This window comes from Panthera uncia, chromosome A2 (genome assembly GCF_023721935.1).
Source record: "Panthera uncia isolate 11264 chromosome A2, Puncia_PCG_1.0, whole genome shotgun sequence".
Lineage (NCBI taxonomy): Eukaryota > Metazoa > Chordata > Mammalia > Carnivora > Felidae > Panthera > Panthera uncia.
In genome coordinates, this window is record NC_064816.1 from 30,943,571 (window position 1) to 30,957,866 (window position 14,296).

Consider the following 14,296-nt stretch of genomic DNA (forward strand, 5'->3'; position numbering starts at 1 on the left):
GAAATTTAGCATTTTCTTTGATTACAAATATAGGCAACACACCACAATACTGTACATAAATTGTAGATGTTTTCACTTCACAGTACAGAGGTTGCAATACTTCAAACTATAATTTAAACTTGTCACCGCTTTAGGGATGCCTGGGGGGGGGGGGGCCTAGTCGGTTAAGCATCCGACTTCAGCCCAGGTCATGATCTCGTGGTTCATGAGTTTGATTCCCAAGTCGGGCTCTGTGCAGACAGCACAGAGACTGCTTTGGATCCTCTGTCCCCTTTGGACTCTCTGCCTCTCCCACACTTGCACACGTGCTCTCTCTCTCTCTCAAAAATAAACATTAAAAAACACCCAAAAACCTGATCACCGCTTTAAAATGACATAAATTTTCAGACCTACTGCTAGCCCTTGATATTTAATGTATTTACAAACATCTATACTAATGATCTGTCTTGGGGAAAAATGGATAAATGGAATTCAATATAATTACTTTGCCTTGAAATTTTATGCTCTTTCTTTTACACATTTAAAAACATTATTCTGAGAGGAAGTCCGTGGCCTACAAGAGGTTAAGAGGGGTGACAAATGAACCTTCTTAGATCAACATCAATAGATTTCACTTCACCCCAATACCACTTCACCAATCTGTTGCTTCTTTAGAGAAACTACCCGGCTCTCAAGATCGAATCCAAGGCTCTCTCTCAGGCTCTAAACTAATCCAGTTCAGTGGAAGGGTATTGGGCCACAATCGACTAAATTTAGAAAATAAACATAGTCACCCTCTAAGCAGCGAGGGACAGGGTTTTAAACTCTGGAAGGAAGAAGGCTCCCCTCACTCTGTCCAGCCCGCCCATTCCTTCACAGGCAACTTTTTCCCCCCTGACCAATTGTGAGAGTCCCTTTGTGAATTACATGTCTGGATTAGTTTGCTGAACAATTGCCTCTTCTTAGTTAGCCTCTGATTGTCCTTGCTTTTGTGACTCAAAAATCCTTAATCTTATTTGAATGCAATTTAATTCCCTAGAGAGCTGAGTCTTTAGTCTCTTAGTTTTATAAAGTGAGTGCTTAGGGAAAATGCATGAGAGCTGACACGGTACTCCTTCAAAGCTAGGTCAATCTACCAAGGAAATAATTAGATAAATGTGCACGCCAATTGGGGAGAGGAGGAGGAAAAGAATTTCTCTACAAATTACTTTTAGGACATTTAAGTGGAATTGAATTAGAATGTCAAGGGCCAGACAGCTCTCAGGAGGTCATTTGATCTAGTCCCCTGTTGCTGGGCAAGAGCACAGATGTGAAAATCTAGCCCATACTTAAAAAGCTTTAGAAAGGAGAGCAAACATTTTACCTAAGCAGGTCCTGCAAGGTAGGTAGAAGAAGGTTGTGGATTTACAGGAATATTTGTAGTAAACCAAATAATATCATGTAGCTCATCAATTAACTAGTCAATTAATTAAACACATATTTATTGAGCCCCTGCCATGTGTCAGAGACTGTCCTGGGCACTTGAGAAATATCACTGAGCTTACGTTCCAGTGGGGGAAAGACACGAAAACAATAAACCTAGTAAGAAAATTATAAGGAATGTTGGAAAGAGATAAGCGCATTGAAAAATGGTGGGGGGCGGGCAGGGAAGAGTATCTTAATAAAGTTGTAAGCATAAATGGGTTATTACATGTTAATAGGAGTAGAATAGAGCCAAGGGTGGTAAATTCTCAATAAATAAGATAAATATTATGTATTTAGTAATATGTATCACATATATGTGTATATATGTGACATTTTGTTTAGTATCTTATACTAGATGGGCTTGCTTAGGTGCAAGAGCCAGAAATAGGCTTTGCCTAATATAAGCAAAATAGGAATTTTTTTATTATATAATCTTCCTAGCTCAAAACGTTATCAAATCTTAGTAGGAATGGGTAGAGTATAATCACAGCCATGGTAAATTCACTCTCGAAAACCTACAAATGGATTCTGGAGAATTCGATCATCTCAGATGAGGGAATTACTGTTCCTTCCAAGTAACAGATGAAGTGAACAGATGAAGGGTGACAGATGAAGTGAAAGCAAACCAAACCATACATGTTCTCTTGACTTTGGATGATCTCTTTTCAAACCAAACAAAACCAATGTTGGGTTCAACAATTTCCCCTGCCCTTGGCTTCACTTGGTACCAACACTTGTTGCCGCCCTTGTTTAAGGTCTGTCCACATGTGTATAGCTTGACACAAGAACTTGTCTATTACCCAACATGAAACGTGACCACATTCAAGCAGAAAGGTACAGGGGCTCTGTGGTCTATTAAAACGTGCTGTAGTGTATCTAAGAGCGTAATCACCAGTTCATTGTGATTTACAAAAACTTTCTCATCGGAGGCATAATAACTAAACACAAAGTAATTCTACTTGAGTAGTTCAAGCACTTGATTTGTCCCTTTGAATTTCTGCCAATACATATGAAGCTACGATCTATTTGCCACACTACCACCATCTGTGTATTTTATTTCCTATCTCTGGGCACATAGACTCCCTTATCCTCATGCAGCTTCTTTTTGGACAGAAATCTCACACTTTTCAATGAATCATGCTTACTTTGCATGTCAACGTGATGCAGGTGTGTGAAGATTTAGAGGAAGGATTTGAGTCTGAAATACAAACAATTTGGGTTTCAGATATGGTAGGCCGGAGAGACTTATTTTTTATGACCGAATGGAATAGTAATATATTTGGACATATGGAATTCACGTTATGTCTCATTTTCTTCAATGTTGCTGGCAGGAAAGCTGTAGCTAGAGAAATGTTTTTCTTTTCCCCTGTGGTTTTGCTTAGGCAGTAGAGACTCACCAATCAACATTTGGTTCTCACATCGATCCTCTGCTCAGGCTAAAGAGTCATAGGCGGCCAATTAATAATAGGATCTTCTACGGTCAAGTTTTGGGGGGAGTCAAAGCTGTTCACACACAGACTCATTATCCATTCTCGACCTTGCCACATGCAGGGAGTACCTAGAGAGAGGTGGTAGGGAAATAGTTGTAGAGGGGAAAAATCTGAGCCACCGATATTAAGCGTCTACTTCAAGAATAGAGTATTAGGAGCCAGATCTCCTTCTCAACTCCTTAAAGGCTTCAGAGCCAAAAAGGAACATAGAGATGATCCTAGACAGTGCTTGTTGAAGTGTGATGTATTCGCACATGTTGGTAGGCACAGCTCACTGATGAGATGCTGGTAGGGCAGGCATTGTTCTAAGCGCTGTACGTGTAATAACTTACAGTAACACGCTTAAATGGATTCACATTATCTTGATTTTACGGATGAGGAAACTGAGGCACAGGTACGTTAAATGGCTTGCCCATCAACACAAAGCCAGCAAGTGGCAGAGCTGGGATTTGAACCCAGGCTATCTGGCTCCAGGGTCTGCTCTCAGCTGCTACACTGTACCTACTGGTTTCACATGTGTCTATATTAATGTATATTTGAAACAAAAAGATAACTATTATAGCTCTGGACAAGTCCAAGGCATGCAAGGTATTGGTAATCCATTTGGCATAGCTATGGCGTCCAGACATACCTGTGAATGGGTCGAACCTCAAGTGACAGGATCTTCACAATAACACGTTGGAGTAACACATCTACATTAAATGACAGATTTATTTTAAATTTGTAGATTTATACAGATATACTGAATATCTGCGCATTTGGCTTTATTCTTTCCAGGTACTGCAGGGATATTTTCCCCCCTTAAACAGCAAAAATGTTGAGGGCTGTGTAAGAATGATGAACTGGGAGAAACATTGATTCTAGTCCAAATCTCCTAATTTGGAAGTAAGGAATTGAAAGCCTGGGCGGTAAAGCACCTGCTGAAAGTAACACAGTTAATTGATGTTGACAATAATGATTTTTTTTTCTGAGCTCTTACTATGTAGCAGGTACCATTTTAAGTGTTGTTATGAGGCTTATGATATTTAAATCTAATTACAACTTTTATGGTAAACACTACTGTGTTACCTCCATTTTACAGGCAGGTAAACTGAGGCTGACACAAAGTATAATCTGCCATGCGGTCACACAGCGGTAAGAGATGGAGCTGGACTTGAACCTTAGCTTTTCTAATTCCAGAACCTAAGATGTCACCTCTGCCACTACACTTCCACCCGTGTGAAGTGTTAGCAGTTCATCACAAAGCAAGTCCCTATCTAGATTTCTTTCAACGTCACATGGCCTGCCACTGCCTCTGCGTACTGAGATGAACTGCTGCAAAACATAACTTCAGAAGGAAGAGATGGGGTGTCTGACTCTGAAGGGTACCCTCCCCCCTCAAAATAACCATTTGAAAAGTTTCAAAATAAATGCAGTTCCAAGCAGAACGCTATTAAAACGCTATTAACTCACCTGCCGTAATAGCAAACATTCTTTGTTTGAATGCAATGAGATAATGCCGTTAGAACACCAAAAGAAAAATGTTTAACGGTACATCCGTAAACGTTTTGTAATACCATGATCATGTTTTCCTAACAATAGGATGTAACTTGTTACAGGTGAGCCAGATATAAGTTCGCTTCCCTAAGAATTCTCCCTCTCAAGCTTCTCCTGCTCCAGCCCTCATCTTGTTTTCTATTTCTGACTTTTACAAGGCACTGATACGATTTCAATAACAAACAGTGGCCTGTAGGTAAGGCTTTCATCAGAAAGAGGATCTCAAGGTTTTCTTTATAAGCAGCACCTTGATTAACTGCCACTCTTTGGTGATGATAAAATGAAGCCAAGTTAATAATTTTCTGTTCTCATTTCCAGTTGAAGACAATGGCCACAGAGGAAATATGAATGCTTGGTTTGCAGGCTTTAAAGCCTGAGAGTCTGCTAAAAAAGTAGAATCCAGAGAAGTAAAGCTGCCGTGTAAACGTGAGAAAATCTATAGAGAGAAGGAGAGTTTCCTGAGGTTTCTGTCATCACAGCCATGTGAGCCAAGCATTAGGTCCATTTGACAGACTCGGGGAACTGAGGCCATACAACCAGCAGGGAGCGGACCTGAGGTGGGCACCCATGTGCACTTGCTTGTAAATGTGCACTCTTGCCGTCGTTCCGGGCTGAGGCAAGAGGGGAACCAGCAAATGCACAAGGGAGCCCTTGGAACACACACATCCCTGCTGATGACCCTCTCCTTCTCACTTCAGTTTCCCAAACATTTCCTGTGATTAAGGAAGGGAATTAATTATTGATGAGGCAGCAGGCCAACACAGATAGAAATCCCACTCGGACTGGACACGTTGCCCCTGTGGAGCCTGGGATTACCGTGGAGGAGAATCGTTTTGCTCTTCCTTCAAGAAAAGGCCTGAACAATTGGTCAGCACCCAGCAGCCTGGTCTTTGGGCCCAAATGGGCATGGCTCTAATTAAAGGCTGTTACTCAGGCCACCTGGTCTGTTCTCTCCCCGTGAAGTGCATTGCGCCAAAAGGTATATCACGTCAAGGTAGAAAGTGGAAATCTAACAAAACGTTTCATCGCTGAATATTGGGATGTGCCACAGTGCAAAGAAAGATCACTCATTCCAGCCAGTGGAATGCATTTAATATTGTCCAATCCTAAGAAGGACTGACTGCAAGATCCAAGCTGAACGGTATCCAGACATCTTAGCATGGCCCACAAGGTCTTCCATGATGTGCCTTCGCTGATCTCGGCTTCCCCACGAGGTCATGATCATCCCACCCCAAGGCCTGTGCCGTTCCCTGGGCTGGACTACCTTCTCCACCGATCTCAGGGATGGCTCCCATTGGTTCCAGTTTCAGCTGAAATGTCACCTTCTCAGAGACCTCTTCCTCTGTCCCAGGGCACAGCCTTTCACATGACCCTGTCATTTCTCGTCTTTGTAGCATCGAGGCTGTGTGAATACCTCTGCTTTGATTTCCGCTGCCGTCTGTCTCCATCACTAAAATGAAACTCCCTGAAAGTAGGAATGGTCTGTGGTCTGCAGGTGGTACCTTAGCATCTAGAATAGTGCCAGGCATGAAGCAGATGCTCAGTAATACTTGTGATGTTTTAATTAATGACGCCAAGGGCATAAATAGAGATTATATAATGGCCTTTGTATTTATTTGCAATAGAAGAAACTTCAATGAAAAGGGAAGGGGCATATGTAATGGTGAAGGCTATCAGTGAATTTATGATTGCCTGGATCTTTATGAGTCTTAATTGAAATCTCACCAAACTAACACCTATTCACCTTTCAACTCGGAAGCAGAGCTCACTCCCTTCTGGAAGCTTCCCCAACCAACATATTTTCTTCAGTCTTGCTTCGTCACTTATACTTCTTCAATGATTGCACTAATCACACTATACTATAACTTCCAGCTTCCTAGTTTGCCTTCACCACCGGATTGTTTTTGTCTTGCATACTGCATGGTACTTTGTTGTTACCCAGTAATTAAAAATAAATAAGATAGGGGCACCTGGCTGGCCTAGTCAGAGGAGAATGTGACTCTTGAACACAGGGTTGTGGGTTCGAGCCCCACATTGGGTGTGGAGATTACTTCAAAATAAAATCTTTAACAAAATAAATAAAACCAACCAAACTGAACCCAGCCAAACAAAATAAGATAAAATAAGATGAAATAAGATAAAAGAAAAGAAAAGGAAAGGAAAGAAAATGAGATAAAATAAAATAAAATAAAATAAAATAAAAAATAAAATAAAATAAAATAAAATAAAGGGATGCTTATGACATGGTTTTAAAGGAAAGCTGTAAGTTGCCACTGGAGGACTTTTCACCGACTGTTAAAGTGTCTAACAAACCCCCTGTGCCCAGAAATCACTCGGGCTCTCTCCCCTTTTTGAGTGATTACCAAGAGGCATTATAACCCTCTGGGGAGTCTTAGCTCCCAGACTCTGCCATTTAGAGTGTAATGTAAGAAGTCCGTTTCTGGAAGCAACACCGTGCATGGTGGTACCTTCCAGCATAGTGAAAACTCGAAAAATAGGGTGGTCTCAGCCAGGGTCAAATTGCAGATACAATGCTTTATGTATCTGGCAGTGCTCTAGAGACAAATACATAATCACCGAGGTATGCGATCTGGTCGGAAAATTCAGGCCAGATAGAATGACACGGGTAGAAACGCACACGCACACAAACACACGTAACAATGAGCACTCTTATTTGTAAAAACCACATGAAGGGATGGCAGTTCCCTACCTCTGAAGTGATTTATAAATTAAAATAATTGCCTCTTTGAACTGTTCAGATATTAATTGACCTATCACTAATGTATGCACGGTCCCCAAACCATCCAAACATTACCTAAACATTTTTATTCCCTTTATTCTGGATATCCAAAAAAACCACAAAAATAGGCTCTTTGTTCTGATGCCAAGGGCCATAAAGGAAAAGCCATCATCTTTGATGACTTTGCTGTTCTTATTCTATTTCTTCCTCAAATTAATTCTAAGTGAAATAGTGAGTACTCTGAGCTTGAATAAGCCTTCCCACTCCCCTCCCCTTCTAACAATCTCATCCCAGCGCACAGGGATCCAGTTCTGGCTCAGATTTCTGGTAATGAGAGCAGGGCAATTCATTATTTTTTTTATTAATTTTAGCTTTGGGTACATATCCCAAACCACCCCAGATTGTGGGTGGCAGGCATTTCCTTCCTACGTAGAATGAGGGAGAAACTATACATTGGCCAAGGCCCAGATGTGCATAGACTGGAACAAGTTTCCTGGGGGCCCATTCCGCAAAGGGTGATCTTGACCTAAATTGAAAGGCAGGCAGAAAAGCATAGCGCTTAAGACAGGAGCTTTAGAGCAGTAGTTCCAAACCAGAGGCGATTTTGCCTCCCACCCCCAGGGCAAATATGGCAAAATCCGGACACATTGTTGGTTGTTACAACTTGGCAGCAGTTGGCAGGGGTGGGAGGGTGGGGTGTGGAGGGGAGTGCCAGTGGCACCTAATAAGCACTAAGGATAGTGCTGAATCCTACGATGCCCAAGACAGCCCCCACAACAAAGGACTATCCAGCCCAAAATGTCAAAAGTGCTGAGGTTGAGAACTCTACCCTAGAGTCCAAAACATTTGAATTCACATTCCCACTCTGCTCTTTTATGGCTGGGACCGTGGGCCATGTTTCCTGATCTCTCCGAGCCTCAGATTTCTCTTCTGCCAATGGAGATAATGATAAAATACCCACTCTGCTGGCCTTCTGTCAAGGCTGGCACTGGTGAGGTGTTGAAAGTACAATTTATTTTCATTTCTCTATTAACGTATTCGTTTAAGTTTGTTTTTGAGATGGAGACAGTGCAAGAGGGGGAGGGGCAGAGAGAAAGGGAGGCAGAATCCCAAGCAGGCTCCATGCTGTCAGCACAGAGCTGGACATGGGGCTCAAACTCACAAAACCTTGAGAACATGACCTGAGCCAAAATCAAGGGTCAGACACTCAGTGGACTGAGCCACCCAGTCTCCCCTGATGTATTTTATTTTTTTAATGTATTTTCATTTACTACATAATTATTGTAAGAATCAAGTACTTTTTAAAATTTTATTTTTTGTTTTATTCCATTTTGTTTATGAAAAAATGGTTTTATGTTTATTTTTATTTTTGAGAGAGAGAGAGAGAGAGAGAGAGCACCAGCAGGGGAGGGGCAGAGAGAGAGGGAGACACAGAATCTGAAGCAGGCTCCAGGTTCTGAGCTGTCAGCACAGAGCCCGACACAGGGCTTGAACCCATGAACCCTGAGATCATGACCTGAGCTGAAGTTGGACGCTTAACCAACTAAACCACCCAGGCGCCCCTATTCTAATTTGATTTAGAAAGAGAGTATGTGCAAGTCAGGGAGAAAGGCAGAGGAAGAGAGAGTGAGAGAGAGAGAGAGAGAGAGAGAGAGAGAATCTTAAGCAGGTTCCACACTCAGCACAGAGCCCAACACGGGGCTCAATCCCATGACCCAGGGATCATGACCTAGGCCTAAATCAAGAGTCAGACGCTCAACAAACTGAGCCACCCAGGTGCCCCAAGTACTTTTTTTTTTTTTAAAGTAAGTTCTACACCCAGTGTGGGGCTTGAACTCACAACCCCGAGATCAAGGGTCACATGTTCTAGCCACTGAGCCAGCCAGGCATCCCTCTATTAATGAATTTTAAATGAAAACACAAATTGCCACAACTTGAGGGGAACTGTCAACTTTTAAATTTCAGTTCCAAACCCAAGTTTTACTTTGTCTTTATATTAATGCAAAATGCATGATTCAATGGAAGGGTACAGAAATGCAGAATTCAATCTATAAAATAGAAAGATCTGGCAATAACTGACTCTTCATTTGGTGTGGCTAAGTAACACTAATTTCAAAATGTCAAAAACCCATTCTGTTTTGAGTCAATAACAGGAAAAAACAATTATGAATAGATATGTTTTCCAGCCTCTACCCAGATCCATGGTTGCCAAGTCAGAAATACAGGACCACTTGCTTGAGTTTAAAAAGTTAAAAAAGTCCCAAGTTTCTAGTGGGCAAAGACACAGCATTTTCAAAATGCTTAAGAGAGTAGAAGAAAATGGACATCTAAGTCACATTCTGGTATGCTTCCATGTGATGTTAATATGTAATATCAGTTTAAGCAAATATGACTGCTGTACAAAGTTTAATATTTATTTGAATATGAAATCAATGTGGTCTTATAACACGTTTACACGAAAATTGTCCTGAAACTGTTATTTACAATCCGAAATCTTTTGGTATTATATAGAAATAGTGTGCTAGTGCTTTATATCAACTGAAAATACTGTTCCCAGATAATCTGATGTGTGAAAATCACGGCCTCCCGATACTTCTGAAAGTCCCAACTCACCCTTCCTTGTACTGGCTCTTACTTAACAGACTAACGAGGATAGTCCTGGGGTGCCTGGATTAATACAGTTAGTTCTGGATTCTCTCTCTCTCTCTCCTTCTGCCCCCTCCCCTGCCCTCTCTCATGTACATGTGCTCACTCCCTCTCAAAATAAAAAATAAAAATTAAATAACAATTTTTAAAAAAGAGGACAGTCTTTCTGGTCATTCTACAGATATTTCCTGAGTGCTAACCATGCGTGCCCACTATGACAGGTGCTGGGGATAGGTCATGTTTTGCAACATTCAAATGGTCAGGAGATAGCATAGCTTGGAGAGTGAGTTCTCAGATTCAGGAGTCGAAGAAAGGTGGCTTGATTTCTGGTTAAGCCATGTGTTAGCTGGTGACCCTCTGGCCACCTATCAAACTTGCCAGAGGCTCAGTTTCCTCAGCTGAAAAAGAGGCTGATAGAGTTTTTTTTCCCTTTTGTTAAAAAAAAAAAAAAAATGCCAGTACAAAGCACTGAGCATGGAGCTTGCTATTTATTAAGAAAAGTGCTCAAAAACCAGTTATGTTAGGGGCACCTGGGTGGCTCAGTCGGTTAAGCGGCCGACTTCAGCTCAGGTCATGATCTCACAGTCCGTGAGTTCAAGCCCCGCATCAGGCTCTGTGCTGACAGCTCAGAGCCTGGAGCCTATTTCGGATTCTGTGTCTCCCTCTCTCTGACCCTCCCCCGTTCATGCTCTGTCTCTCTCTGTCTCAAAAATAAATAAACGTTAAAAAAAAACCGTTATGTTATTATAAGGGCCACTATGCTATTTTTACAGCCCAGAAATGGCCCAGTTTTGGAAAATGGAGGCCGTGTTTCTACATCAATGGGAGAATTTAAAAAGCATTACAAATGGGAGGCTGAATAAGCCATATTTCTTACAGTAACGTGTATACGCTTACCAAATGGAGCCAGCTGTCACAAAAACAATCCAAGGTTGTTGTTGCTGCTTTTTGTTTTAATTCTTAAACTTCTGATGGCCAACTGGATGCTTAATCCAGTAGCTGGACGAGCTTCTCCACATTGCATTGTTTACATATTTTCTTCAGACATGGGTAGTATTATGAAACAAACCCTTCAGTTTGCACACATTCAGAGCTGCTCTCTAACTTCACTTCTGACAAATGTATTTTTTTAATGTTTATTATTTTTGAGAGAGAGAGAGAGAAACAGAGCATGAGTGGGGGAGGGGCAGAGAGAGAGGGAGACACAGAATCAGAAGCAGGCTTCAGGCTCTGTCAGCACAGAGCCCAACGTGAGGCTCGAACTCATGAGCTGTGAGACTCATGACCTGAGCCAAAGTTGGATGCTTAACCAACTGAGACACCCAGGTGCCCCCTGATAAATGTATTTTTTATAGACAGCCAACTCATGACGAAATTCTCAATGGTCGTGAAGAAGAAACACAAATGGTAAATAGCACTTACTGTTTTTCTTATTAAAAAAAAAAAAAGCAATAAGTGGTTTCTTGTGAAAAATATAAAAAACACAAAAGGAAGAATATAAAACATTCACCTCTAATCTCAAGGACCAGAGAGAGTTTTTTCTTTTCCATGCATGTGTGTGCATGTGCGTGTATGCGTTTGTAGGCATACACATTGAATGCTACTCTCCCTCAACAAACTTTTCCTATTTCATTTTATCCTTGATTGGGATCACCAGATGTTACCATACTAAAAACAGAGGTCAGCAAACTCTTTCTGTGAAGGGCCACATAGTAAATATGTCAGACTTTGTGGGCCATGTCATCTCTGTCACAACTATTTGATTCTGCCATGGTAGCACGAGAGCCACCATAAACAATCTGTAAATGAACGTGGCTGGATTTTGCTCACTGCAGGCTAGATTTCTCCCCAGCCCGTATTTTGCCAACTCTTGTACAAGAGCCTCATGGATAGTTATGATAGATTATTAAGCATAATTATACTCTAGTGTTATCACTAAGCATATTTTGTTATAACGCTTCCAAGGAAAAACTATGGCTCTTTAATCTCGTAGAGCGCTTTTTAAAATTTATTTTTTATTTGATTTTTTTTAAAGTAATCTCCACAACTACTGTGGGGTTCGAACTCACACCCAGAGATCAAGAGTCACACGCCCCACCAACTGAGCCAGCTGGGCATCCAATGCCTTAGGCGATTTCTTAAAGGGTTATCACGTGAGCGCGTATTTTGAGAAATTAAATATAAACGAAAGATAACCAGGCATGAAAGGAAACAAGTTTTCTGGAGGTCAATTAAAAGTGCAAAGGACTCCTGACACGGCTCATATGTGCGTTTGTTTCCCCTGAGCTCGTCGTGTTGTTTGGGGAGCAGCATTCCCAGGGAATGCAGGAAGAGGTGGCCTGTTTCTCCTGGCTACCAAAGTCTTTGTGTTGCCTTACGTGAATAGTGTGAATCCAACTCTCTGTCGCAGCTGCTCCCAAGATCCAGTAGCTTTCTCAAATAATAACATCATTTGTTACTAAATGGTTCAAGTGGGGCAAAGGAAGTCCTTGAATGGATTCCTTTGTGTTTCATTCTGTGGAAACAGAGAGGCATGGGTTATAGGTTGTGCTCTGTGGGAAGCTAAGTCAGGGTCAAATATTAGCATTTGGGAGGTTGATTAGGAAGTGCTCTTGGGATCAACACCTGGGGACGGGATGGGACAAAAGCAGGATGGGGCAGAGAGAGAGAGGTTGGGCTGTTCTGCATTCTCAGCAAAAGCTCAGCAGACCCCAGTGGGAGCTCTAGAGCTGGGGAGACCCTGCGACATCGTCCTGAGTTGGAGAGAGGAGGCCTGGCCTTTCCAGTGGTGTTGACCAGGTACTGGCAGAGGGCAAGGTAGCGTCCCTCAGCGGTCTTTTCCCAAAGTGGGCAGACAACCAAGGGTGCTTTCTAGCAGGGAGGATAAGTCCTTCAACCCTGAAGGAAGTTTATGGGTGGCATGTCAGGGCACCTACTGTCTCCAGGGTTAACTCGAGATGAGAAACTTACCCAAGTCAATATTCTGTTCTTAGTTTGAAAAACCAATGTTTTAGGGGTAGTGTGGCATTTTAGCTCAGGTTTAATTAAGTCATTAGGTTTAGTGATTTCACGCAGTCATTACTTCAGTTTCAAGACCTGCCAACTCTCTCTGTGCAAGGCACTGTCAGTGCGTGTAAGTTAGATACAAAAACAAATTCAAGGCCTAGGTCTTGTCCTCGGGGACCTGATAGTCTCTTTGGAGAATGCTGAAACTTGAGATTCAAGGATTTTGAAGTGGTGACAAGTCTTGGGGATGATGTAGCAATTCTTGGGCTTAAAAAACCACGCTTCACCCAACCCAAATTCATGCAAAAGAATTCCCATTTTACTTTTTTAAGCCACTACCCTTTATAAGTTTATTAATAAATGGCATCAGTAATAATCATGGCTCCGTTTCTGCTGCAGGGAAGCCTGGGGTAATAAACAGAGTAGAGATGTGTGGCAAGACTTAGAGACTGGTATCATGGCCAAGATTTATTATCTCCAATAGACACTTAGTTATCTAAAGTCCCCTGTGCCAGCTACCCCAGCTTTCAATACTGTGATCTATCATCTTCTTTGGGGTGTCACTTTTTTCTTCCCCCGAGGGTTGTATATATTTTACCAGCATATTATAATACATTACAGATATTACCCAAGGGTCCCATTGAATGAGAATCCTATATTCAAAACACACTTTGACTCACAAATGGAATACAGCTTTAGCGCTTTTTCACATGCAAGTTACAAACGAGATCCCTGTACAATTAAGAAGCCAGAGTGGGACTTTATACTGGCACCTGGAGGGTTGTGGAGCAAGTTCAAGAATATGAAAAGGTGTTTGTGGAATTCAGAGGAGAGCAAAAAAGATCTCATTCGGAACACGTAAAATGCCCAAATAACTGCTTCCGTGTGACATACGTGCAAGGCATATGTAACTACCTGGGGTTTTACAGTTTTTAGGAAATACTGGACGTCAAATATCATGTTCTGCAACAACACAATTCTTCTTTTAAAAAACATTTTTTTTTTTTACAATTTCTGTATTTTTGAGAGACAGAGAGACAGAATATGAGTGGGGGAGTGGCACAGAGAGGGACACACAGAATCCGAAACAGGCTCCAGGCTCTGAGCTGTCAGCACAGAGCCTGATGCAGGGCTCGAACCCACAGACTGTGAGATCATGACCTGAGCTGAAGTCGGACGCTTAACCGACCGAGCCACCCAGGTGCCCCACCACAATAACACAATTCAGTATCAGCGGTTTCGTTTACTCATTATTTATTCCTTCTTTCATTCCATCCAGGCAGCATCACTGATATCGTCTGTGTGGATGGTGCCCCTGGAGCTGGGCAGTACATAGCCTGTACAGCTGCATCCTGGGGCCCCGATTCAACAATATGTACTGGGTGAGTATGTGCCAGGCACTGTGCTGGGTGCTGAGAGCAGAGTGGTGAGCAAG

General features: G+C 42.0%; 1 protein-coding gene across 5 annotated transcripts in view; it reads left to right on the forward strand.

Annotated features, from left to right (window-relative positions):
• LOC125930695 (uncharacterized) overlaps positions 1 to 14,296 on the forward strand; it is a 220,685-nt gene that overhangs the window by 149,817 nt on the left and 56,572 nt on the right. For all 5 annotated transcript variants that reach the window (XM_049642673.1, XM_049642671.1, XM_049642675.1 and 2 more), the window contains one exon: positions 14,141 to 14,243. In XM_049642673.1, coding sequence (XP_049498630.1) covers positions 14,141 to 14,243 — 103 coding nt within the window. The remainder of the gene's footprint in view (positions 1 to 14,140; positions 14,244 to 14,296) is intronic.